Source organism: Rhinatrema bivittatum, chromosome 2, assembly GCF_901001135.1.
Source record: "Rhinatrema bivittatum chromosome 2, aRhiBiv1.1, whole genome shotgun sequence".
In the NCBI taxonomy this organism is placed as follows: domain Eukaryota; kingdom Metazoa; phylum Chordata; class Amphibia; order Gymnophiona; family Rhinatrematidae; genus Rhinatrema; species Rhinatrema bivittatum.
The window spans coordinates 661,246,582-661,274,153 of record NC_042616.1 but is presented as its reverse complement, the minus strand read 5'-3'; the positions used below and the strand labels follow the sequence as shown (position 1 = coordinate 661,274,153).

General features: G+C 43.7%; 1 protein-coding gene across 1 annotated transcript in view; it reads right to left on the bottom strand.

Annotated features, from left to right (window-relative positions):
* PREX2 (phosphatidylinositol-3,4,5-trisphosphate dependent Rac exchange factor 2) overlaps positions 1-27,572 on the bottom strand; it is a 922,406-nt gene that overhangs the window by 722,712 nt on the left and 172,122 nt on the right. The window contains exon 6 of the mRNA XM_029591436.1: positions 8,502-8,663. Within this exon, the coding sequence (XP_029447296.1) occupies positions 8,502-8,663 (162 nt within the window). The remainder of the gene's footprint in view (positions 1-8,501; positions 8,664-27,572) is intronic.

Below are 27,572 nucleotides of genomic sequence, written 5' to 3'. Positions count from 1 at the left end.
CTGTAGAGCGGTACAACTAATTGATGAACCAGAAAAGAGATAGGTTGGGAGGAGAAACTTTGTAATTATTTTTTCACTTTTTTTTCCTGGAACAAAACATCCTAATATAGCCAACAAACAAATAAACAGGGTAGGGAGAACTAGGCTGAAATCCAAACAGAAGGTAGGCACATTGACAGCATGATCTCCAAGGTTGTATATCGGGGGCAAGGCAGGTAAGCAGAAAGGTAGCAGCAAGACCCCTAAGGTAGGAACATCTGGAGCTTGGCAGATAGAAATGTGTTAAAAAGACCCCTAAGACTTACATCCCTGGCATGGTAGAAGATCAGTAAGACCCCTAAGATGGTATATAAAGAGCATGGCAGATAGGCAGAGTGGTGGCAGCAAGACTCCTAAGGTAGTATATCTGGAGCATGGTAGATAGGGAGAGTAGCAATAAGACCCCTAAGATAGTATAGAAGGGAAATGGCAGGTAGGCAGAGCAGTAGCATCAAGACCCCTAAAGTGACACATAAGGGGCATGTGAGGTAGACATTTGGCACATTGATTCCTAAGGTTGTACATCTGGGCATGGCAGGTAAGCAGAGCAGCAGTAAGGCCTTCAAGGTATAGCAGCAAATGATGAGATTGACATAATTGGCATCACAGAGACTTGGTGGAAGGAGGATAATCAATGGGACAGTGCTATATCAGGGTACAAATTATATCGCAATGATAGGGTGGATCAACTTGGTGGGGGTATGGCACTTTATGTCCGGGAGGGTATAGAGTCCAACAGGATAAAGATCATATAAGAGACTAAATGCTGAGTAGAATATATATGGTTAGAAATCCCATGTGTGTTGGGTTAGAGTATAGAGATAGGCGTATACTACCATCCACCTGGACAAAATGGTCAGACAGATGCTGAAATGCTATGAGAAATCAGGGAAGATAACCAATTTGGCAGTGCAATAATAATGGGAGATTTCAATTACCCCAATATTGACTGGGTAAATGTAACATCAGGACTTGCTAGAGACATAAAGTTCCTGGATGTAATAAATAACTGCTTCATGGAGCAATTGGTTCAGGAACCAACAAGAGAGTGAGCTATTTTAGATTTAATTCTTAGTGGAATGCAGAATTTGGTGAGAGAGGTAACAGTGGTGGGGCCACTTGGCAAAAGTGATCATAACATGATCAAATTTAAACTAATAACTGGAAGGGGGACAATAAGTAAATCTGCAGCTCTAACACTAAACTTTCAAAAGGGAAACTTTGTTAAAATGAGGAAAATAGTTAGAAAAAAACTGAAAGTTGCAGCTGCGAAGATTAAAAGTGTTCAACAGCCATGGACATTGTTTAAAAATACAATCCTAGAGGCACAGTCCATATGTATTCCACACATTAAGAAAGGTGGAAGGAAGGCAAAACGATTACCACCATGGTTAAAAGGTGAGGTGAAAGAGGCTATTTTAGCCAAAATAAAATCCTTCAAAAATTGGAAGAAGGATCCATCTGAAGAAAATAGGATAAAACAGAAGCATTGTCAAGTTAACATTGATAAGACAGGTGAAGAGAGAATTTGAAATGAAGTTGGCCATAGAGGTAAAAACTCATAATAAAAACTTTAAAAAATATATTTGAAGCAAGAAACCTGTGAGGGAGTCGGTTGGACCATTAGATGACCGAGGGGTGAAAGGGGCTCTTAGGGAAAATAAGGCTATTGCAGAAAGAATAAATTAATTCTTTGCTTCCGTGTTTACTAATGAGGATGTTGGGGAGATACCAGTTCCGGAGATGATTTTCAGGGGTGATGAGTCAGACAAACTGAACGAAATCACTGTGAACCTGGAAGATTTTGTAGGCCAGATTGACAAACTAAAGAGTAGCAAATCACCTGGACCAGATGGTATGCATCCTAGGGAACTGAAGGAACTCAAAAATGAAATTTCTGATCTATTAGTTAAAATTTGTAACCTATCATTAAAATCATCCATTGTACCTGAAGACTGGAGGGTGGCCAATGTAACCCCAATATTTAAAAAAAGGCTCCAGCGGTGATCCAAGTAACTATAGATCAGTGAGCCTGACTTCAGTGCTGGGAAAAATAGTAGAAACTATTCTCAAGATCAAAATAGTAGAGCATATAGAAAGACATGGTTTAATGGAATACAGTCAACATATATTTACCCAAGGGAAGTCTTGTCTAACAAATCTGCTTCATTTTTTTGAAGGGGTTAATAAACATGTGGATAAAGGTGAAGCAGTAGATGTAGTGTATTTGGATTTTCAGAAGGCGTTTGACAAAGTCCCTCATGAGAGGCTTCTAAGAAAACTAAAAAGTCATGGGATAGGAGGCGATGTCCTTTCATGGATTACAAACTGGTTAAAAGACAGGAAACAGAGAGTAGGATTAAATGGTTTTCTCAGTGGAAAACGGTAAACAGTGGAGTGCCTCAGGGATCTGTACTTGGACCAGTGCTTTTCTCTCTCTCTCTCTCTCTCTCTCTCTCTCTATATATATATATATATATATATATATATATATATATATATATAAATGATCTGGAAAGGAATACAACGAGTGAGGTTATCAAATTTGCGAATGATACAAAATTATTCAGAGTAGTTAAATCACAAGTGGATTGTGATACATTACAGGAAGACCTTGCAAGATTGGAAGATTGGGCATTGAAATGGCAGACGAAATTTAATGTGGACTAGTGCAAGGTGTTGCATATAGGGAAAAATAACCCTTGCTGTTGTTAACGATGTTAGGTTCCATATTAGGAGCTACCACCCAGGAAAAAGATCTAGGCATCATAATGGATAATACTTTAAAATCATCAGCTCAGTGTGCTGCAGCAGTCAAAAAAGCAAACAGAATGTTAGGAATTATTAGGAAGGGAATTGTTAATAAAACGGGAAAATGTCATAATGCCTCTATATCACTCCATGGTGAGACCGCACCTTAAATTCTGTGTATAATTCTGGTCGCCACATCTCAAAAAAGATATAGTTGCGATGGAGAAGGTACAGAGAAGGGCAACCAAAATGATAAAGGGGATAGAACAGCTCCCCTATGAGGAAAGGCTGAAGAGGTTAGGGCTGTTCAGCTTGGAGAAGAGACAGCTGAGGGGGATATGATAGAGGTCTTTAAGATCATGAGAGGTCTTGAACGAGTAGATATGAATCGGTTATTCATTCCCCCTAGTCCTTCTACTTGAATAATAGAAGGACTAGGGGGATTCCATGAAGTTAGCAAGTAGCACATTTAAGACTAATCAGAGAAAATTCTTTTTCACTCAACGCACAATAAAGCTCTGGAATTTGTTGCCAGAGGATGTGGTTAGTGCAGTTAGTGTAGTTGGGTTCAAAAAAGGTTTGTATAAGTTCTTGGAGGAGAAGTCCATTAACTGCTATTAATCAAGTTTACTTAGGGAATAGCCACTGCTATTAATTGCATCAGTAGCATGGGATCTTCTTAGTGTTCAGGTAATTGCCAGGTTCTTGTGGCCTGGTTTGGCCTCTGTTGGAAACAGGATGCTGGGCTTGATGGACCCTTGGTCTGACCCAGCATGGCAATTTCTTATGTTCTTAAGGTGCTTTCAGTCATCTTGCCACTCGCATGGAAATTCTGGAACCCAAGCAAAGACAGACTGAATTTCAAAAAGACCGTTTTTTCCATCAACTTTGGTACCAGCTTCAAGTGACGAGAGCTCTTGATGTCCCCTGTCATTGAAAAGACATGTTCATTGGGCATGCTGATTGGTGGACAGCAGAAATAATGCTTAGCAACTTTGGCTAGGTCTAGCTAGACTGCTGACTTGTTTGTCCAATATGCCAGCACATCTTTATCCATATCCTCAAAGGGCTCTGTGAGTTAGCATGTTACAGAAATTTATGCTGGGGTCTCCTTTGCTGGAGTGGAGAAAGGATTTCCCTTGCCAACTGTTTTAGCTATGGCCTGTGTCAGGAGGGATGGTTCTTTGCAGGCAACATTGCTTTGGCATATTGAGGTGGCGAGCAATTGGTACTGACAGGGTGCTGCTCCTGCTTGTACTAGTCTCTGAGGTGGTCATTCTTTCCTGTGCTTCATTCCCATTATTTCTGAGCCTCTGATGCTCAAGTTCAAATATGTTAGCTACCAGAATCTCCTTCATGAAAGTGAGAAGTTAAGACTGGAGGGAAAGACTTCCTTCCAACTGTGGATCACAAAGTGTACCAAGCATGTTTTTATTGTTTTTTGTGAAAGGTTTCAGTGTCTCTTGCATCTGCTGCTGTAAGGAGTCCAGAAACTGCAACACCTTTGCTTCCATTCCCTCTTGCTCATAGAAGCCCTATTTTTCTCCAGAATATTTACTATAAGGATGACTCTGCATAAGGTGATGCTCCTAGAACTCAGATCCTCCATGGCATCCATGAAGGGCTTCAGCATTTGTACCAACTAGGGATGTGAATCGTGTCCTCGATCGTCTTAACGATCGATTTCGGCTGGGAGGGGGAGGGAATCGTATTGTTGCCGTTTGGGGGGGTAAAATATCGTGAAAAATCGTGAAAAATCGTTAAAAAATCAAAAATCGAAAAATCGAAAAACCGGCACATTAAAACCCCCTAAAAACCCCCCCCCGACCCTTTAAATTAAATCCCCCACCCTCCCGAACCCCCCCCCAAATAACTTAAATAACCTGCGGGTCCAGCGGCGGTCCGGAACGGCAGCGGTCCGGAACGGGCTCCTGCTCCTGCATCTTGTCGTCTTCGGCCGGCGCCATTTTCCAAAATGGCGCCGAAAAATGGCGGCGGCCATAGACGAAAAAGATTGGACGGCAGGAGGTCCTTCCGGACCCCCGCTGGACTTTTGGCAAGTCTCGTGGGGGTCAGGAGGCCCCCCACAAGCTGGCCAAAAGTTCCTGGAGGTCCAGCGGGGGTCAGGGAGCGATTTCCCGCCGCGAATCGTTTTCGTACGGAAAATGGCGCCGGCAGGAGATCGACTGCAGGAGGTCGTTCAGCGAGGCGCCGGAACCCTCGCTGAACGACCTCCTGCAGTCGATCTCCTGCCGGCGCCATTTTCCGTACGGAAAATGGCGCCGGCCATACGCGTATGGCCGGCGCCATTTTCCGTACGAAAACGATTCGCGGCGGGAAATCGCTCCCTGACCCCCGCTGGACCTCCAGGAACTTTTGGCCAGCTTGTGGGGGGCCTCCTGACCCCCACGAGACTTGCCAAAAGTCCAGCGGGGGTCCGGAAGGACCTCCTGCCGTCCAATCTTTTTCGTCTATGGCCGCCGCCATTTTTCGGCGCCATTTTGGAAAATGGCGCCGGCCGAAGACGACAAGATGCAGGAGCAGGAGCCCGTTCCGGACCGCTGCCGTTCCGGACCGCTGCTGGACCCGCAGGTTATTTAAGTTATTTGGGGGGGGGTTCGGGAGGGTGGGGGATTTAATTTAAAGGGTCGGGGGTGGGTTTTAGGGGGTTTTAGTGTGCCGGCTCACGATTCTAACGATTTATAACGATAAATCGTTAGAATCTGTATTGTATTGTGTTCCATAACGGTTTAAGACGATATTAAAATTATCGGACGATAATTTTAATCGTCCTAAAACGATTCACATCCCTAGTACCAACTGCTTCATCACTACACAATCATGATGCCCCAGGGAGCAATGCACACCTATCTCTGTTTCCAGAAACAGATAATAAAGTGATGTCTCCTTCTCTGCAGCATCAAATAGAATTCCATCAGGTACTATCTTGAATCAGATGCATGTGAAGCATCATGAATTCTTCCTACTTCTCACAGGAAAGCTGATCCTCCTTCACGATTCTATGAAAATGCCTTGTTATTTTCCTACACCTCTCTATCAGGTTCTTCAGGAATGGATTTCCATTGTCATTGGGTCCCAGCCCCAGCGCATCCCTCAATGCCAGGTGTAATAAGTGTGCAATGCAATGAATGCCCTGAAAGCCCCCATTTTCTATTGCCTTTACCATATTTGCACCACAGTCTGGCACAAAGAAACCTGCCTGATTATTAGCTGCCAACCCGCTAGCATCTTATAGCTAATAGAATATCATATAAGGTATGGACACCATGCATCAACTGAGTGTGCAGCAAAGCCCACCTGCATCCTGATGCTTTGTCCCCGATAGAGCTGCTGACAATTCTTGCCTCAGCCAGGTCCCAGAAGTGTGCCCTCAGAGAAAGTTGGTCCAGAGATCACTTTTTTAGTGAGGCCCGACCCTTTAAAATTGACCCCTTACCTTCCCCCACCCTCCCGAACCCCCCCCAAAACTTTTTACGAGTACCTGGTGATCCAGTGAGGGCGCGGGCACTGGCCGTCCATTGCTCCTACCATGTGACAGGGGCCAGCCAATGGCACAGATACCCTGTAACATACTAAGGGCAAAGGGCCATTGGCACTATTTGGTTTACTGGTAGCCGACGGCCCGAGAGCAGGAAAATGCTCCCGGGACCCCCACTGGACCTCCAGGTACTTAAATATTTTGGAGGGGGGTTGGACGGGTCCAGAGGGTGGGGGGATACTAAAGAACTAATTTTAAAGGGTCGGGCTGGGTTTTTGGATTATCAGCTCGGCACAGCCGATAAAAAAAACAAAAAACGATTGGACCGCTGGAAAAATAATTTCCCGATAATCCACGAATCCAAAACCGGAACAAGAGACACTATCTGCTCGATAGAGCTTAAATCTAATCAGGACAAACATAAAAGTCAAAGGACAATTGTTAAAATGAATGAGGCTAAAGGTGAACCAACAGGCTTAAGACTTAAAAGCAGCCTAAAAAAGGTGGGTTTTTAGATGGAATTTAAACAAGGTGAGAGTGAGCATGACATGCCAGCCCAGGAAGCCTATTCCAAGTACATGGTACAACCAGGTGGAAAACATGGAGTCGGGAATTGGAGTCAGGAATTGGAAAATATGGAGTCGGGAATTGGAAAAATTGGAGTCGGGAATTGGAAAACATGGAGTCGGGAATTGGAGTAGGGAATTGGCATAGATAGGAGTGGCTTGTCTGATGAGTGAAGAGTGTAGATAGAGAGATAAAAAAGGAGAGGTAGTGAGGAGTTGTAGAGTGAAGGCACTTGTAGGTAAGAGGAGCTTGAACTGTATGCAGGAATGGATAAGGAGCCAATGCAGTGATTTCAGAAGAGGGGTTATATGGGTGCAGTGATTTTGGTGAAAGGTTAGTCATGCAGCTGAATTTAGGATGGATTGTAATGGTGAAAGATGACTCGCTGGGAGAACTGTGAGGAGCAGATTGTAATAGTCTAAGTGGGAAGAGATGAGAGACTGAATTCTGGTATTATGTTCAGAAAGAAAGGGCCATGTTGTGGCATGTTATAAAGAAAAAATGTGCATGGAGAAAGAGAGAGAGGAGATTGGGAGGATGACCCTGTTATCACCAGACGTAGAGAAAGTAGGAAAAGGGGAGATGGGCTTTGGGGAAAGATAAGGACTCAGTCTCAGTCATGTTGAGTTTAAGGTGACATTGAGATATCCAGGCAGCAATGTCAGACAAGCAAGCTAAGATCTGGGACTTGATTTCTGAGGAAATTTCTGATATGGGGAGGCAGAGCTAAGAGTCATCAGAATAAAAATGGTATATAATATAATGGTATATAATGGGCCATATAAATAAATGGTCCATGTAAATGAATGGGATAAAGAATACTGGCTTCATTTGTGGGATTCCTCCATTCAGAGAGCCAAGAATAAAACAAATATGGGAGCATTTGTTATGTTTTGCCAATTCATTTCAAATGAATGCATATCCCTAGACACCACTAGGGATAAAACAAAACATTATCCTACTTAGTGCTGATGTGAAGGATTTAGCTAGATATGTAAAAAAAAGTTACCCCAATCCTGTTGAAACAAGTTGTGATCTCTAAGTAAGCAGACCTTGCAATTTTTAAAAAGTTCTATTGCTTCATTTAAATGTTAACTGGTAAACACCTTTATGCCGCATTAAAGTTATTTTTAGAGAGAAGTTTTTGTATTGAAGTAGACTTTATATTCCTTACAGTAATTTAGATTATAAACTACATGTCATGGCTTTCTCTTATATGCAGTAAACTTTGTGGAATGTACTTCCATGTGAATTGTGAGAGGAACAGGATATAAAACTATTTAGAAAGAAGGTCAAAGCTTTCTACTTTAATGAGGCTTACAAATAATTTATTTTATTTTTAATTGTTTTTATATGTTTATTATATTGCATTTGCTTTATTGTATTATGTGATTAATGAAATGCCAAGTACTATTACTGTTAGGATTGTGCAGAATATAAGTTTTGGCAAATAAATAAACTGTAAATCATGTTCCATATTGTGGCTACCCATTAATCATTTTTACAAGATTTCCCTAGTAGCATAAGTTATGCTATATAGTCTTTTGTACTACCTTGCAAATACTGAAACCTCAAAGCAATATAGCCCTCAGGTACTGGAGCATTCAGCTTGTACAAGAACTCAAACAGTATGATTGTACTCTACCTCCCATCCTTCTATGTGAGACTGCCATTCTTCCAAAACCTCTAATTTTTCCATCTGTCTCTTGGCCTCATTTATGTTAGAGCAGACATCTTTCATGGCTTGGAGAGCTTCCGCCACTGCTCCATAGTCACTGTGTTTCCTTGGAGTCCTCTTCAGCAATTCCTGTTAATATATATATAGAAAACAGATCAGACTCAACATTCTCTTGTGCATCACATACGGATTCAGCCCAACACGGGAACATCCAGTACTTAATTTAACACATGGAATAACATCCTGACCACTAAACTCTGTCAAATCCAATCCAAAAGAAAAGAACACAAATATCTGTATGCATCAAACGTATTTTATAAAGACAAATATTTCTAGATCAAATTCCTTCATTACAGATTTTTAGGGATCAAGTTATTTTAAACTTAAATCAAGAACCATGCATTTCAGAGGTGAATAAAATTAGAGTGTGAAGGAGAGATCCAAATTTGATTGAATCTCTCAACATGTTTTTAACCATACATGGGCACTCATAATATAGTTTTCCTGTGAAATGAAGGAGACTGTCCTTGAATTACTGTACTGATGTGCAATCACTTAAATGTCCTATTAACTCTTAGGGGCGGATTTTCAAAGGGTTACACGCATAACCCCGAAAACCTGCTCCTGCATTCACCGAGCCTATTTTGCATAGGCTCGGCGATGCACACAAGCCCCACGACGTGCGTATGTCCCGGGGCTTGAAAAAAGGGGCAGGGAGTTGGCGGTCCGTGGTGGGGCGGGGGCATGGCCAGAGGGCTTTGAAGGCCCGCTAGGCCGGGGGATCACACGCTGGCACTCGGCCGGCACGCACAACCTACGCTTGCCTAGAGGCAGGCGCAACTTAAATAATAAAGGTAGGGGGAATTTAGGTAGGGCTGGGGGGTGGTTAGATAGGGGAAGGGAGGGGAAATTGGAGGGGGCAAAAGGAAAGTTCCCTCCGAGGCTGCTCCGATTTCGGAATGGCCTCAGAGGGAACGAGGAAAGCCATTGGGGATCCCCTAGGGCTCGGCGCACACAAGGTGCACAAGTGTGCACCCCATTGCGCATGTTATAAAATTGGGCGTAGATTTGTGCACACCGGGTTGCGTGCACAAATCTATGCCCGTGCGTAGGTTAGAAAATCTGGCCCTTAGTGTAATTAGGACAATCAACAATCTCATAATCAACTTCATAATCAGGAAGAAAAAGAACTAGCACTGAGGCCAGATGCCAAAAAATGTGCAACATCTCCTTGCGAGCTGTTTGGGTGCTGGTGGTCAAAATCTCTCTCTCTTTGGTTGGGTCCTCTACTGATAACCTGCAACCTCCAGGTAGGTCCCCTACAATGCTACTCCCACACATCTGCCCATCATTATGCTCCTTCACAAATGACATCACCAAATGAGAGAGAATTATTTTTCACTCAACGCACAATTAATCTCTGGAATTTGTTGCCAGAGGATGTGGTTAGTGCAGTCAGTGAAGCTGGGTTTAAAAAAGGTTTGGATAAGTTCTTGGAGAAGTCCATTAACTGCTATTAATCAAGTTGACTTAGGGAATAGCCACTGCTATTACTGGCATCAGTAGCATGGGACCTATTTAATGTTTGGCTACTTGCCAGGTACTTGTAGCCTGGATTGGCCGTTGTTGGAAACAGGATGCTGGGCTTGATGGAACGTTTTGTCTGACCCAGTATGGCAACTTCTTATGTTCTTATATTTTTAAAGGAATTTAAAGATATATAAAAAGGTAGATTTATTTAAAACAAATGCTATAGTAAGTATACTGTTCATTTTCAGTAATGTTCTTTAAAAAAATAATCCATACTAGTCCTTCTTTAAGAGATCTTAAAAAAGCATTGCCATAAAAATGTCATATAAAATAATGTTAGAGCATAAGCTAAAAGTGTAATTTTCTCTATCAAATGATACTACTGCCTGATAGAATGCCAACACATATTTATAAACTAGTACAACTTTTCTGTAAATGTTTTTCAGTACTTATTTTTAAAACAATTTTCCAACAGTGTGTGATGTGTTATTGCGCAAGAATCCCAGAGGGTTTCATATTGGCACCATATTGCTCTTCGTACTTCTGAATGCGCCCCTGCAAACTCATGCTTTGCTTTCCACACTAAAATGTATAAAGGGAATGCATTTCTTTGCAGTGGTATACAAAGTGAGGGCACAAAGTGCAATCCAGAATAGAAGTGGTGTTCAGACTGCGCACATGAAAGTTGCTCCCACGGCTGCTGCTAAAATAGCTGCTCCTATGGCAAAGAGAATAAAAGCATTGTAGCCATCACAGACAATCCCACCAGCATGTGGACTATGGAGGAGAGGTAGTTGTGGCTGCTTCTTTCTGCTTCCAACGGTGCACTTTCTTTCTGAACAGGAAGTTTTCACCAGGAGAACTGATGGAGGACATCTGCAGATGCATTGAATGTGACCTAGTGCATTTCCCTCCCTGCCATAGAGAAAGGAAGGGGAGAAAGAGCTGATAGGCAAGATAGTAAAAGAGAGACTGGAAGGATCAGAGATAGTCAAGTATTTTGTTATAATCAACTTTATTTGTTACACACCTTTCTATGAATATGTTTGAGGAGAGATTTAAACAGCTATATGCAAGTATACAATTCAAATAACAAATTAATACACAACAGCATAGCAAAATTAACAATTCCAATGAATAACAGAACAAAATTGCTGCAATTAAAATGCAGTAGAATAAAAATGCATTAAAACAAATATATAAGCAATAAGCATCCCCACTCATAAAACAACATAAATAAGATGACCACAATAAACCACAGTCATAATGCATACCAAGATGACTTAGATCATAAAATCATGACTAATTATAATAAACATGATAGTCTAAAAATAGGATACTCCTGAAGTGTGCCTCTACTCGAAGCAAAATTGAACATTCATTCAGTCAATCCAGCCAAGACAACCTCAGGAAACAAGTTAATTAGGGGTAGGCCTAGAAATAGTATGAAAGCACAAAAATACAGAGAGAGACAAAGAAAATTTTTAACAAAATTAAGAATGAATGGCATCAGTAGACCCTGTCACCTGATATGGGAAAAGGGCTGCCGGCACCATTTTGACTAATGGCAGTTGCTGGCCTTGGACTGGGAGGTCGGTCATGAGCCTCTCTCTAGACTACCATGGATATTTAGTTAGTTCTAGGAGGGTCAGGGGGGATTGGAGAGGGCTCCATTGCTGGGGGCTCCTTATTTTAGAAAATGGGAAGGGTTGGGGAAGGTTTGGAGTTTTGTTTTGTTTTTTAGGTACATTTTTTAAACCCCTCCCAAAAAATGTTAGGGGAACCCGCACAAAAGTTTGAGGTGTTTCCTTCATTTTAAATTCCCTAAATGCAACAAAATAGGAAATATCATCTTTATTTCCTATTTAGTTGCAAATTTCCACCCCTAATAAGAATGAATGAATGAATGAATAAATACTACTAATAGCCAAAAAGTGCATAATGTTGTGATGGACACAACCTCAACTACCAGATTTGATGTTATCAAGGAATCATCTCCATAGAATGATGATGACAGAGTGGTTGATGGTTAAAGTTTTGACTTTGAAGAAAATGCATTCTTTTTGAAGTATCTGGAATCCTATTCTGGCTTCGATGTCAAGGTTACATTTAACATAGATAATTGAATGATGACAATAATATTTTACAGATTAAAGTTTAGAATGCTTATAAGTAAATGAGAAATTTACTTGATAATTTCCTTTCCTTGAGTCCAACCAGACCAGTCTAGATACATGGATTATGCTTCCCAACCAGCAGATAGAGACAAAGAACAACAGGTTTGCTGACATCATCCCTTATAGGGTCCCATGCTATGTTCAGTCTGTCAGTAGTTATTCTATGTAGCAAGGTAAGAAATAAAATTAGATAGGTCCTCTGCCACCAAATCAATGGATTTCCAGAGAATCAAAAAGAAGGCATATAATACACAACAAGAAAATAACTTACCTGAGCAAATAATTCTATGGCTCCATCAATCCTGTCACTGTATCACACACTTTTCCTTTGATAGTCTGTAATAACATACTCCTCTACAGAATCAGCAAAACAATCATTGGCAGACAGGGAGGGTTCTGGAGTGGTCTGGCTGGACTCAAGTAAAGGAAATGATCAGGTAAGAATAAATTTCTTTTTTCTCATCATCCAGCCAGACCAGTCTAGATGCATGGGCAGGACTTCCTACCCTGCTTTTAGAACCTCTGAGCCTAAAGATGCTTCTTCTCTGACCTGGACATTCAGTGTTATGAAAAGTCTGTTTAGTGAACCCTTGGCCCGGCTGTCTGGATAGTGGAAACCAGACGATGGAAAAGGAGCCGGGAGGCGGTACGGATCTGGTGGGTAGGAGCAAGTGTTCGCCCTGGAAACCCGAGACCCCCCCAGGAGGAGCCCGTAGGGGTCCGGGTCGCTGGGACTTAGGAGGTCCGGTAGTCAGGGCTGGCTGAAGACGAGAAGGGTCAAGCAGAAGTCCGAAGATCAGGGCTGGCTGAAGACAAGAAGGGTCAAGCAGAAGTCCGAAGATCAGGGCTGGCTGAAGACAAGATGGGTCAAGCAGAAGTCCGAAGATCAAGGCTGGCTGAAGACGAAAAGCTGGAAAACCTGGAGCGGAACCACGGGAACAAGGACAGGAGCAAACAGGAACGGATCCTCAGGAACAAGGACTGGAACAAGCAGGAACGGAGCACGGCAGGAACCACAGGAACAAGGACTGGAACAAGCAGGAACGGAGCAAGGCAGGATCCAGGGAAGCAACTAAGTACTCACAGGAGCGACCTCGTTGCAAGGCAAGGTAAGAGAGACTGAAGCTGGTTTATATAGCCAGCCAGCCTCTGACGTCAGGAAAGGGGCGGTTCAGCACTTCCGGGTGCTGGACCTACAAATGCTGTCCCCTCGCGCGCGCGTGTACCTCGGCAGGGGGGAGGAGTTAGAATCGGCCTCGACGGCGTCTCCACGAGGGAGACGCCGCTGCCATGCGGCTGCACAGGCCTGAAACCCCGGCGGAGCGCGACATGAGCGGGGGCCTCGGCACGGAGGTAAGCGCCCGGTCGCTAGTCTGGCGACCGGGATAGCAACATTCAGATAGTAATGCTTCAAAAAACAATGCAAACACAACCAAGTTGCCACCTTGCAAATGTCCACCAGTGATACCCAATGGAGCTCTGCCCAAGACACCATTTGTACCTAAGTAGAGTGAACCCTCAGTCTCTTAGGAAGAGGCAGCCCTTTGTCCACATAAGTAGCATGTATGGTTTCCATAATCCATCCAGCCAACGTAGCTTTATAAACCACCTCCCCCTTTCTGGGCCCAGATGATCTGACTTCCTAAAGTAAAATTACTAAAGTAAAATTCTCTTCACATCTAAGTGATGTAATAAGCTATACTCATCACCGTATGCAGCTCTCTGAAAGAAAAGCAGACATACCACCTGACTGAGATGAAAGGCTGAAACCATCTTGAGAGGAAAGAAAGGTTTTATGCTGATATACACTGCCTGATCTGAAAAATTCAGACCAGGCTCTCTACAAGACTAGGCTTGAATCTCTGAAATATACCTGGTTGAACAAATAGCTACCAAAAATACTACTTTCAGAGACAGAAGCTTAATCAAAGCTTTCGTAATTGATTCAAAAGGCTGACCAGATTCAGATTCCAGGTAGGAACCATCTTTCTGGAAGTCTAATATGTTTTACACCCCACAGGAACCAAGATTCTTAGGGATACTTGGCTCCCCTCCCCCCCCCAAAAAAAGTAATGATGTATAAGATCTATATAACAAGCAATTGCTGCCAGCAAGTTCAAGGTTAAACCTTTGTTCAAACCCTCCTGCAGAAATTCCAAAATCAAAGGCAACAAAGCTGTAATGGCCAGCAGAACCTTACCTGTACACCAGTGTTCAAAGAACTGCCAAACTCTACTGTAGGCCACAGAAGTAGATACTTTTTACAAGAGAGCATTCACTACTGCTTGAGAATACTCTCTTAAGGATCAGGCCATAATTAAAAATAAGATGGATCCTCATGAAACATCGGACCATGGCAAAGTAACCCCCAGACTAGTGGTAAGACCAACAGACTGCCAACCAGCAGCCTCATCAGATATGCAAACCAAGGACATCTCAATCAATTTGGGGCCACCAAAATCACCAGACTCCATGATGGGGCCATTGTCTGGATTCAGACTTTGTTGCGGGTGGTTGTGGAGAAGACTGGAAGCCCTGTGTTTTCCTCCATGAAGGTGGCTTTGTTAACTACTGAAGAGAATGCCTCTGGTTCAGGGGTGTTCGGAGTGGCTGTTCCTTTGCCTTCAGCCTTGACATCGGCCCCTTCTGATGGTCTGGGAAGAGGTGTGTTTCAGAGTGGAGGTGATGCGGTGAACGTCCCGGTTGGTAAGCTTAGACTGTGTAAACACCCCCCCCCCCCCCCACCCCCACCCCGTGATTACTAAGTTTTAAGGAATGCCTTACTGATTTTAGAAACTTCTATGTCTTCATTAACTAAGGTTATCTTGGATACCAACGATCGAGTTTTACTTAATTCAAATATGGTTTCGTTCCAGGAAACTAAGCTTTTGGCATTGGACACTCGGGTTGTTTCCCTTGAAAAAATCAGCAAAATTTGGTTCAATCTGATTTGATATACTTCAGGAAGCTTGAAAATATTGAAAATGCTTTGCAATCTCTTAATTTGAGAATTTTAAATTTTCCTGTTATTAAATTGATTTCTCCTGCAGATTTGTTTAGAAATTATATTTCTCAAATTTTGAAAATTCCAAATGCTGTGATGCCTGTAATAACTAAGGCATACTATTTGCCTAAAGCTGAAGAAGCCCCTGGCGGCAATCTGCCTTTGGATACTGCTTTGGACCTTACGAATATTCTTGAAAATTCACAGTCAACAGATATTTCGCAATGAGGAAATTTGCTTGTGTCATTTGCTTTTTCCTCTAATCGAAATTATGTCCTTCGATTTTTCTTTCGTAATTAGTCTTTAATATTATGGCCTAAAGCTATGGATATATCCTGATCTCACTAGAGCTACCCAACTTCATCCAAAAAGAATTCTTTCAATGCATTCTGAGGTGTTGTCTAAGGGGGCTCAATTTGTTTTGTGATATCACTGTAAATGTTCTATTAGATAGCTAGATTTTAATTATATTTTTTTAACCATCCCAACTTTGGTCATTCTTAGATTCGCACCCTCAATAATCACTCTTATAGACCAGCCTTAGTGATACTGGTGTATAACTTCATTATGCTTTTTTCTTAATTTCATGGTGTTATTTATTCACTTATTTTTCTTTGTCCCCCCCAATTTTCCTACTATTATATGAGGATGCTTGATTTTTTTTTTCGGTTTGTTAATTTTATGTATTACCTGTATCTACTGTTGCATACCTCATGTTACTGTACAAGGTATTCTTGTAATTATTTTGAAATGCCTAATAAAAAAATGTTAATATACATTATAATAATGATTTCTGATTGTAAGTTTTTTGCAAAATGTAATAAAATATAATTGAATTGCAGTTTTAGTGCACAAATCATGTTTTTTCCTCCAAAAATAGGATTTATGTGTATTGTTATGTCTAGATCATCCTTTCATTGCATTAAAGATTTATGTACATAAATCATGAGGTTGATATCCAAAAGCCAGTTAGATTATTACCATAATCGTTATCCATCTAAATGGCTTACCCTTCTATATTTAGCCCTTATCTTGCTAAATTCTAGCCAGGTAAATAGTTACTTGGCTAGAATTTAGCCGGATAAGAAGGGGGTATCCCAGGGTTAGTGGAAGGCATTTCAGGGTGGCCCAGAGTTTGTTGTATAAATTAAATGGCTAACTCCAATAGAGTTAGCTGCTTAACCAATGTGGCTAACTCTGCTTGGCCTGTAGAGCTGTCCTAAAGTTAGCCGGTTCGATATAACCGGCTAACTCTAGGGTAGCTGGGTATATTCAGTGATGCAGCCACACTGCTGAATATACCCTGCTAGTTAGCCAATTATGTTTATCCGGCTAACCAGTAGAGCCACACAGTGGCTGAAAATGGACCTCCATATTTTCTACACATAAAATATGATTTATGCACATAAATGTTTCTATGCAGAAATCTATTTTTGTGCCCATTAATCACATTTTATATGCATAAAATGTGGTTTATGTGCATAAATCATGTTTTTATGTCTGCTATGCATTTCTTTTATGAATATTTTGGGGTTAGCCCGTTTTGTTTTGTTTTTAACTCCTGATGCATTAGTATACCTTTGTAAACATTTTATTTTTAATGTGTGCATTATGAAACTATTGCTGAATATAACACACAGGTTATTACAGCAGCATCTGAAAATCTGGGACGTTGGAGGGGTGAGAAACAGGAAGGCAGGAGAGATAGGCATGAAAAGGACAGAGGCTCCTAAGAGAAAGAGAGGAGTTCAAAGTTACAAAATCTGTTTTCAAGGTGGCCTACTGTCAAAATCAGCACACTCCTGCTTTATGTAGCATGTCTGGCTTGCACAATGAGCAAGACTTTTTCTCATTTTCAAATATCAGTGTAAAAGATAGGACAATGATTGACATATCTAAGATTGGTATTGAAAGGCTGTTATTATCTCAATACCTCAACTAGAGTTCTTAGAATACTGTGTTATCGTTAATTAGACAAACAAGAATTATCCAAAGAAGCTGTTATAGTACATAAGTTTTAGAGACTATATAGGTCATATACAATGTACAAAACTCACATACTGCATAATTAGGATCCTAGTTAAATTGCAGAGTGAGCTTCAAATGTATCTTGTGAAGCAGTAGTCATTAAGACTGACAGCTGATCAGCAGTCTGTCTACAGGAACAACTAATCAATAAGGTCCTGCTTAAATCACAATTTTGTGGTAATTGCAGATACTGCTATTACGATCTAATGCATAATCTTTTGATTGTTCTAATGTTAGTTGAATAAAAATTATCACAAATTACATTTTAAGATTTGCAGCCTGCAGGTAGGCCCCATGAGCGCAGCACTCACCCCTGACACAGTTAGTCTTAAAGTGGCTGGAAGCTACCGGAGTCACCCTGACACAATCCAGCCTCAGCGCGGCAGGAATACCACTGGACCCAGTATCCCATGCCACCATGCCTTCGTGGCCCGGCCTTCCCATAGATGTGCGCAGTGGCATGAACCCCTGAGCGATACCTCCAGATGACAACAGCCTCTTGGACTATATAAGCCAAGGCCCTGAAGTAATTCCTCACCTCAGCAACAGGTCTCTTGCTTTGCAGTGCATGCTGCCAGTGTTCTCAAGTTCCTGTGTCTTCAGCTTGCCTCATCCAGCCTTGCCTTGCCTCGTCCAGCCTCGTCCTTACCTTGTTCTGATCTCCTTGTCTTCTTCTGCTTCCTTCATCCAGCCCTCCTCATTCATCTTTGTATTCGTTAATGTTGTCCAGTGTCTTCAATGTGTCTTTGTCCTCCCTTGGCATGACTCTCCAGATCTTGATCTTCTGCTTGGACCTGACCATGTTTTGCCTGCTACCTGGACCTAACATTCTGCCTAGACCTGACCATTCTACTAGTTGGACCTGATCTTCTGCCTGGACATAACCATGTCTGTTTACAGCCCACCCCAACCTTGGCCTGACTCTGTCTGCCTGCTGCCTGTCCTGATCCCGGTGTGCTATTGGACTCTTGCTCTTGTCTCCACCCTAGGAAACCACCTAAGACCTGCCCCAAGGGCTCAAACTGTGGGGGGGGGGGGGGGGTGATTGGTATAGGTGAAGCTCCAGTCTGTCCAGCTATAGGGCACATTTGCTAGCTGCCAGCATAGGCCTTATAGATTGACAAGGCTCCATCAACTGTGCCTGTTACGCATGCCATCCGCGGCAGACCTGTGGCACGTCCCCCTCATCTTTCCACAAGGACTCCAGCCTCTGGTTCCTCCTCGCTAGCGGCGGTGGGCCGCCAGCTTCGACCTCGCGTCTCCTCCGGTGCCTCTGGATCTGCCACAGTCCCCAGCGTTCCAGGTCATGATGCTACTGCTCGTCAGGCCTCTCTGCGTGGCCCGCGGAGAGATGCCACTAACCGCGCTGTGCCCCTCCCTAGGCGCGCGCACGTATCGCTGATCCTTATGTAGGGACCGCGGCAGGAACCTTGCCGCGGCCCCGGATTATGACGTCAATCTCTTCATAGTATTTAAGCTCAGGTTCCGCTCCATAGTGTTGCCTTTGCAACAGGTCTCCTCACTGGTCGAGTACTCGTTGCTGCTAAGAGATTCGTCTCTACTCTATGTTCCTGATCCTCGTTGTTCCTGGTTCCTGTTTCCTCATTCCTGCCCTGCCTATGCTTCAGATTGATTACACGGACTTTGACCTCGCTTCGCCTGACTACGTTACAGCCTATCTCCAGACCCAGACCTCCACTTCGCCTGACTATGCTACTGCCTGTCTCCAGACCCAGACCTCTGCTTCGCCTGACCATGTATTGCCTATCTCCAGCCCCTACTTCACTTTGTCCAGCTACGCTATTGACTTCTCCGTGATGAGACCTCAGCTTTGATTGACCAAGCTATTGACTTCTCCATGATCAGACCTCAGCATTGCTTGCCACAGCCCTTGGATTGCCGCCGGCCCTGACTCAAGCTTACCATTGGACGCCTCTTCTGCCTACTCCCTGGACGTGGACTTATTAGGCTTTGGCCTACCTTTGCTCAAGCGCCCTCAGTCTGCCTTTGTTTCATTGGCGCCCGAGTTTCCAGAAGCTTACCCAGTCCAGAATAGGAGTACACCATCCCTCACCTGCTGTCTCTTGGCTGAACCAACCTCTCTTGCTATTCTATATCGAGGCCCACCTAAGTCCTGCCGGCCCCAGCACCCAAAGGCTGAACCCGCGGGGAACGAGGGCTGGTATAGGTGAAGCTCCAGCGGCCTCTGCCTATCAGCCCACTCCACCTGCCGACGGTGGGGACCCATAGGTCCTCATCTATGGGTTGAGTCAACCCCACCTTGGCCCAAGGGTCCACCTCCGACGCAACAACACCACAGGAGCAAGGGCTCATGCCAGCCTTTACAATACATAGGAGACAGTTTTCTCTAGGACTAACACAACTATTAGGTCTGTGTACAAAAAATATTAAATATTTTGACTGTTTACAAATTTACTTTAGCCATCCTGTGTTTTTGATAAAGTTTTGAAAGTAGGATGCTTTAAACTAATTCAAAGTTATAAAATATACACATTCCAGTAAATCTACTTATGCACTATGGAATATTTTCAATAAACTCCTCCTATGACTCAATTAAGTATTAATTAGACAAAAATAGAAAAGAGAAAATTGTTTTAGTAAATAGCACAGGAAAAGCTAAAACTGGATTAGAAGCTGGGTCTATCTGGAAGACTGCAAGTACTGTAATTACTAGAAGTCCTAGAGGAAATGTAGGCAGTCATGTAAATGGATCTGTTTGGAAGGTTACACAGAGGACCTAGGAGGCCGGATGTTTTAGCAATGATCATGCTAATGCTACTATTCCTAGCTTTTTAGATTATTACAGAGATTTGGCAAGATGGGTGTGCGAGGGATCTTGTATAATTATCTACTCAAGATCGAGGAGTATCAAGAAGGAAGATAAAAGCCTGTTCTGGATAAGGAAAAATCTGGCAGACAGTCACACTCTGGGATATATCCTTAGCAGTATGAACAGAATAACTGGGCAGACAGGATAAGCTAGAGGGTCTTTTTCTCCCATCACTTAATATGTTATGAGCATGGTCACCCAAGCACATTTTATACTCAGTTTCATTCCACTTACTCACTAATACACACTCACTCAGTATCACTCCAATATGGTGCATACTCATTTTCTAAGTCTTGCTTTACTCGAATACACTATACACTAGTGTTATTCAACACTAATCCTTGAAAGCTATAAACACATCTGGCTTTTGGGTCAACTAAAATAATTATTCATAAGCTATATATTAAAGGGTGGGAAAAAGTAAAAATTTTGGTTTGATTTACATTTTATTTTGGGGGAAGGGGGTTTCCAAAATTTTCATTTCATTTAATGTTTATTTTGTTTATTTATTTTAAAATAACAAAATACACTATAAAAAAACAACCAAAAATGGAAAAAAAAAGAAACAGTGCCTACTGAGGCATCCCATTCTCACCACCCATCCCACTTCAAAAAAATGCTAGGGCGAGGATTCTTCTTGTCCCACACTACACACCTATCCAGTACTGGGGAGATCTTACGATAAGGCCAAGGCCCAGGCCGAAGCTTCAGCCTTGCTCAGGCCTAGGCCACGGTAGCCCCAATGACCTCAGCCTAGGCCCTAGGCAAGTCAAAGGCTTTGCAGTCTGGTCATGAAGCTGGGTAAAGGCCCGCGTCCTGATGCAACATTGGAGCCCAGTCCAGAGGCCGGGTCCTGCCTTGGACTAGGCTAGGACCCAGCCCAGGCCTGATGCCAGGGCCCGATCTGGAAGCCAGGTCCTGATTCCTGGGTCTCTGTTTGGGCCAAGGCCCAATACTAGGTCCCAGCCCAGAGGCTGGATCCCAATGCCTGGACCTCAGCCCAGGTTCAGGCCCAGACCTGGCCATAGGAGCCCATGGAATTGAAGGTCCGCCATCTTCTTTCTTCTTTCTTGAAATAATGCCATAGTAAATTAAATCCAGCATATTCTCATTAGCAGAGGACAACATTTTGTTGTACGGTAGGAGTTAGGCCTGGGCCTGGACTAGGCTGAGGCCTAGGCATCAAGACATGGCCTCCAGATCAGGCCCTGGCATCAGAAACTTGCCTAGGCCGAGACCCAGGCATCGATACCTGGCCTCCAGATTGGGCTCCACATAGGGGCTGGGCTTGGGCCAAGGCCCAATGTGGCATCTGATTCCTGACAGATAAGATAAGTTGAGGTCAAAACATTTCCCAAGCCTGGGCCTTTGCTCAGGTCTCAACCAAGGCCCTGTCACTAGGCCAGGGCCTAGGCCCAGACCCCAGTATCATGCTCAGGCATAAGCTGAGGCTCCTGCTTTGGGTCCTAACCTATTCAACTAAATTTCGCCAAAATTTAAATTTTTCCATTTTGAAAATGACTCGAAACGAAATAGGAAATTTCTTCTCATTTCCTATTTCATTTCTTCCAAATACCCATCCCTAATCTATATGTATATAGATGGTCCAGGAACCAGAATTGATAAGGCTAGCTAAACATGTATTGAGGCTCATTCCAGTACCCTTTATATTCAGTCTCACCTTAGTTTACTGTGTATTCAAAACCCAATTTATCCAGATAAACTATCTGAAAATTGTACAGTCCTTACCTGTCTAAAAGAACACATGGGGATCAATAACTTAAGTAATTTTAGGTGGGAAAAAGTAGGAGGTCCAGGGGCACGTTTAAGGATAGGAGTGAGTGGAGGAGGGGATTTGGCAATCCTGAGGATAAAAGAAATAGAATTAAGACCTCTGCTCTACATTGATCCAAAGCTTCTGCAGATTGAATTGAGTACCATTTATTGGGTTTTAATTAGCTATAACCCTCCAGATTTAACTCACGGGCTGAGAACATTGATTTTATAGCAGATTGCGCAGCTAATTATGATCGCTTGTTAATATTTGGCTATTTTAATGTATACAGAAGAACTTCAGATATTACTTTCTTATCAATATTACATTATTTAGAGTTTATACAGCACTACAGGTCAAACATATTCAGGACTGAATTGAGTAACTGCATATGTTCAATCCTTTTGCCATGGACTGATCACTGTTTGCTTCTATTAAACCTTAAAAGATAAAATAAGAACCGCAGTGAAAGTTAGTTGTATTTCCTTCTTTAGGGATCTTTGTCACATCAACATGGATTCATTTGCTGTTGGTTTGCAATAATTTTCAGCTGATTTTGGCCTAGGATTCTAAAGCAGTACCCTTAAAACAAAAGTTTATAAAAACTAAAGTTAATCAGGTCCAGTATCATTCAGGATTAACTTTGTTGAAAGAGCAAATACACAATTTTGAACAAAAATGGTGTTAGAATGAGTGGAATAAACTAGTCTGTAAAAATGCTATTGTACATTATCGTCTAGACCGGGGCTTCCCAAACCTGTCCTTGGGACCTCACAGCCAGTCGGTTTTCAGGATATCCACAATGAATATGCATGAGATACATTTCTATATCAAGGGGATTCTGTATATGCAAATGTATCTCATGCATGAGCTTGCGTACATGCTTGTGCAAGCTTACATGCACACTTGTGTGAGCTTGTGTAGAAATGGGCAAGCTTGTGTACACTGCTATGTGCTTGTGTGAGCTTGTGTGTGCTTTTGCGAGCTTGCGTGAGCTGAGTGCTTGCACACTTGCGTGAGCTTGATGTGCACTTAGCTTGTGTGCATATATGTGTGTGCCATGCCTGCTGCCCTTGTTTGTGGGAGTATAAGAAACAGGGCTTCACAGACAAAGCATATTAGTGAATATTACCTGGTGTTGCTTCGGTTGTCTGGTCAATAACAGTCTGTATGTGTGTGTGCATTTATATGTGTGTTCCTGTACCTACGGGTGTGGATGCCTCTGCCTGTGTGTGTGTATGGGGGGGGGGGGGGGCATGTGCCTGTGTGTGTGCATGTGCCTATGTGTGTGTGTTTAGGAGATCTTGTGTGTGTGTGTCTGTGTGTGTGCCTGTGTATGTGACTATGTATACATGTGTCTATGTGCGTTTGCGTCAGTGCTTTGCAGACAGAGCATATTGCCTTTGCACATTGCACTTTCCAGTGTTCTGGGCACCACCTGGAGGCCACAGACAAACACAGTGTGAACAACCAACCGACACAAGCCTTTTACATAAATAAGAGAGAGAGAGAGAGAGAGAGAGAAAGACTCCTTTTGTGGGGGGAAGCTCTTGCTTATGGCCCAGACGATGAGAAAAGGTCAACAGTGTGTGGTTTGTACCTTAAGTGCTTCTCATGAGGTGAGAGGCTATAAGAATTAGACAGGACCAGGTCTGGGTATTAAAGTTTACTGGTTCATGTTAAATAAAGTCCATTTTGTCCAAAATGATGAATGTACATCTTACTGTAATTACGGGATTTCTTTCTGTGTAGGTAGGTGTCCTTATTACAGACCTCTGGGTAGAGCCCTGGTGATTTTAAATGGACATACTCTCCCAGTGGCTATGTAGAAATCCTAGTGGAGGGGTCCCCTTTACTTGCAAAAATCCTACCTTTAGACATCTTCCATCTCTCAGATACCCAGCATGTCCCGGTTCCTTGTTGTGCAGAGATCCGGATGAGGTTTCCCTCTGTGATTCATCCTTCCTTTGATGCAGCTGTTCCTTTATCCTTAGCTGTTCCTTCAGGTGATTTCTCTTATAGAAAAATCTGTGAGATCAGGCTATTAACCCTGTACTGAAATCCCAGTGGGGAAGGGGGATCCAAAAAACCCTCCCCACTAACTCAAAGTTCAAAACACTTAAAGTTTAACTGGATACTTCTTCCTAAACTGAGGTTCATGCTGTCACAGGTGCTTGCCACATTCAGGTTATGAATGGGCTCAGTAGTCTTCAGCCTCTGCCCCTTGAGTACGGTCAGCGAGGATGACTTTCCCCAAAGAAGCAGGGTGAACTCAGTTCCTTCCAAATAGGACTCCTCTAGCCTTCACTGTCTCTCGCAGCAGGATCCATCACTGCCTGGTGCTTGCCCACCTAGGATTTAGAGAAGGCTCGCAGGTCTTTGGTCCCTAGTAAGAGCCCTTCTGCCCCTAAAATATAACAGGTTCAACCATCTGTCTTTCTGAGACTCAAAACAAGAAGGACCCTCTGGAAGGGAGTCCACGATGAGGAGCCCCTACCAGAGTGTAGAAAAGAATACATCTTTACCCTCTGACTGCTTCCTCAAACTAACCCCCCTGAGTGTTATAATGAATGGGCTAAGTAGCACTGAGTCACGCAATCCAAAGCCTCCTGGTAGGAGGGCTTGAAGGGATGGATGGCTCCTACTAAGTGTGTTTTAAGGACAGGAATAGTGGCATCTAGTGGCCAAGCCCTATAGGAGTGCCACATAGCCATTTTCAAAAGACCACTTACATGAGTAAAGTGCATTTACACATGTAAAATCCATTTTTAAGCAAGTAAATGCTTTTGAAACTCAGGCCCATAAAGTGCACTTATACATGTATAATCTATGGACAATTCAATGGCATATACTGTAGCAATTTTCAAAAACCACTTACACGGGTAAAGGGCATTTACACATGTAGAAAATTACCCCCATATAGATTACAGCATCTTAACAATCATGGGCTAGAGAGGTTAATTCTAACCTGATTTGAGTTTTTTTTTGACCAAATTGTTTTTTTCAAGGCAATTGGTGGCATTAGTTGTCAGAACCAAGATTGGTTACAGGCCGAGTACCACAGGGGTATGTGCTGTCCCCAATCTTATTTAATTTATTCTGGCAATCCTGACCCTGGATTTGGCCCCTCAGATGGCTGGAACTCCAAGCTCTCTAAGTTAAATCAAACCTCATGCTTGAAAAAATCTATCTTTTATATTTTTGGAGCCATGGTGGTGAAGAGTAAAGGGCGAGTCCGTATTTTCCCTTCAGCTACACGCAGAATAACTCCCTTGAGGCAGTTGATTTAGGGCTCCTTGGTTTTGTCAATGTCCAGTGCACTGCAGACGTATCCATGGATAGTGTGCAGGCTGATCCCCAGCTAGACCTTGAGACCTCGCTAAGTCCAGGTATTGCAGTGATTCTGGTTCCTCCGTTTCCTGGGGACAGTGGAGGAGATACGCTCTTGCCTCTGGTGATGCTGGGAGGGGTGCCGGGAAGAGTGATGGCTGAAGGAGTGATCTTCTCCTCTACTCCGAGTTGTCACAGAGGCACGAGCCTTTGCAGAAAGATCAATTCAGAGGTACAGTTGGAGCAATTGGGTCTCAGGTTGACTCGGTGAATGATGGTGTGGTGAGTTCTCCTGATACGAATAAACCTGCCTTGGAGAAATTCAGCTTTATCACCCTAGATTCCCTTTGAAATATGATGACTTCCTTTCAAAAGGCTGTTTCTTCTCTGGTTATAATAGCTATGGGTACCTATTTAAAAATGTCCTCCTATAAAAAGTCCTTGAATTTACATCAGGAAAAAATTGCAGCCTTAGAAAATGTGTGTAGATTCTGTTTCTGCTCTTCAGACTGTTGGTTCAGTCCAATTCAGTAATTCTGAGGAAGTGCTGGATTCGTGAACCCTTGGGCCGGCTCAGACAGTTGGTGGATCACTGAGGAGATACTCAGTGGGTGTCGAAGCCGGGAGACGGCACAGTCAGAAGACCAAGAGATCTTCACCACTGGAGACCTGAGGTCTCCCCAGGAGGAGCCCGTGAGGACCCAGGCCGCTTGGACTTACGAGTGGTCTCCTGCAAGATGGTATCCCGGGAATGGAGATGAAGAGCTGGAGCCAGGAGGCCAACTGGAACCACTACTGGAAGCCCGCAGTCCCCCCGAGAGGAGCTCGTGAGAACCCAAGCCTCTTGGACTTAGGCGAGGCCTCCTGGACGAAGCCGAAGTCAGAAGCCAAGGACGAACCTGGATCAGAAGTCAGTGGATGGAAGCCGGAGTCAAAAGCCAGGAGTCAGAAGCCGAAGTCAGAAGCCAAGGATCCGAAGCAGCGACTAGCAACTCTTACCAGAGTGAACCTCATTGCAAGGCAGGGAAGAGATCCTGTTGCAAGGTTAAATACCCTGAGAGCGTCTGACCTCATCCCAGGGCAGGGCTGCATTTCCTGCGCTGGCCCCTTTAAGAGCAGAGCCCCTGTGCATGCGTGCGCCTAAGGGGTGGGGCTAGCCGTGGAGCAATGACGGCATCTCCCTCGAGGAGGGAGCGCCACAGCCAGGGTCAAGCAGGCCCAGGGAAGCATTGCAGCAGCCCAGACCGTCTCCGAGGTAAGTGGAGGGACTGGGGCACGGCCTGGGACTGTAACAGGAAGATGGAAAGTCTGAAGAATACCTCCTGATATCTAAATTTACTTTTGTTAAATTTCCCAAAACTCTCTCTGAATTCTCTAATTGGTACCATTAAGGAATATCTTTCAAAAATATTATTACTTTGTCCAGAAGCTTTGCCTCCTATTACTAGGGCATGTTTCTTATCATCAGTGGTGGAAGCAGGGACAGAACCAGCTGGGGTGTGAGATGAGGAACAAACTGCTACTTTAAATGCTAATGATTTTTTGGAAAGTTCTACTAAACTTGAGGTGTCATCTAGAGGAACATTGTTAGTTAATTTTGCTTTTCCTCAGATTTAATTATGATGCTTTACTTCAGGCTCAGGTGTAGCTGTTTCCAGATCTCTAGAGTGGCCCAGGCCTGTAGAAAGAAATTTGTTGCAATGCATCAAGAAGCTTTGGCTCTTGCTGCTTTGTTCATGGAGGGTCGACTGGACCTAGTGTCCGATCGGCCAAGGTAATATGGGCCCAGGCACGCTCAGGGAGCAGGCCCGGGTCCGCGGCGGCTAGTAGGGGGGGGTCCGTTTCAGGCCAGGCAGGGCAGAGTTAGGTCAGGGGAGGGGCGGTTGGAGGCGAAGAGTCGAGGGGGAGTGGTTAGGCTCCGGGCAAGATGGCCCGGAATTGTGCAGTCGTAGGGAGCTGATGTGGTACTGGCTGGCCGTGATAGGCCAGCCAGCAAGAGGTCAGCAATGGGTAGGAGGGGGCTCTGAGGGAGCACGCCGCCGGCGCAGTTGCTCGGGGGCATCTTGGCAGCCGGCGGGTCTTTTCCCTCTCACCCACCCTTCTTCTTTTGTGGTTGTATTGTGGGATCGTTTGTTGCAGCGGGGGGGGGGGTTGTTGTTGCGAATGGCCCGAGCCGCTACAGCTTATATTTGTTATCTGTTAAGATGGTTACCTGCTACAATTTTGTGATGGTTGACAACTGGGGCAGTTGTCGAGTACGGGCTCCTTGCTGGGAGGCGGCGGGGGTCCATTGGCCTGGCTCCTTGCTGGTTAGTGGTGGGGGTCCACCGGGTTGGCTTCTTGT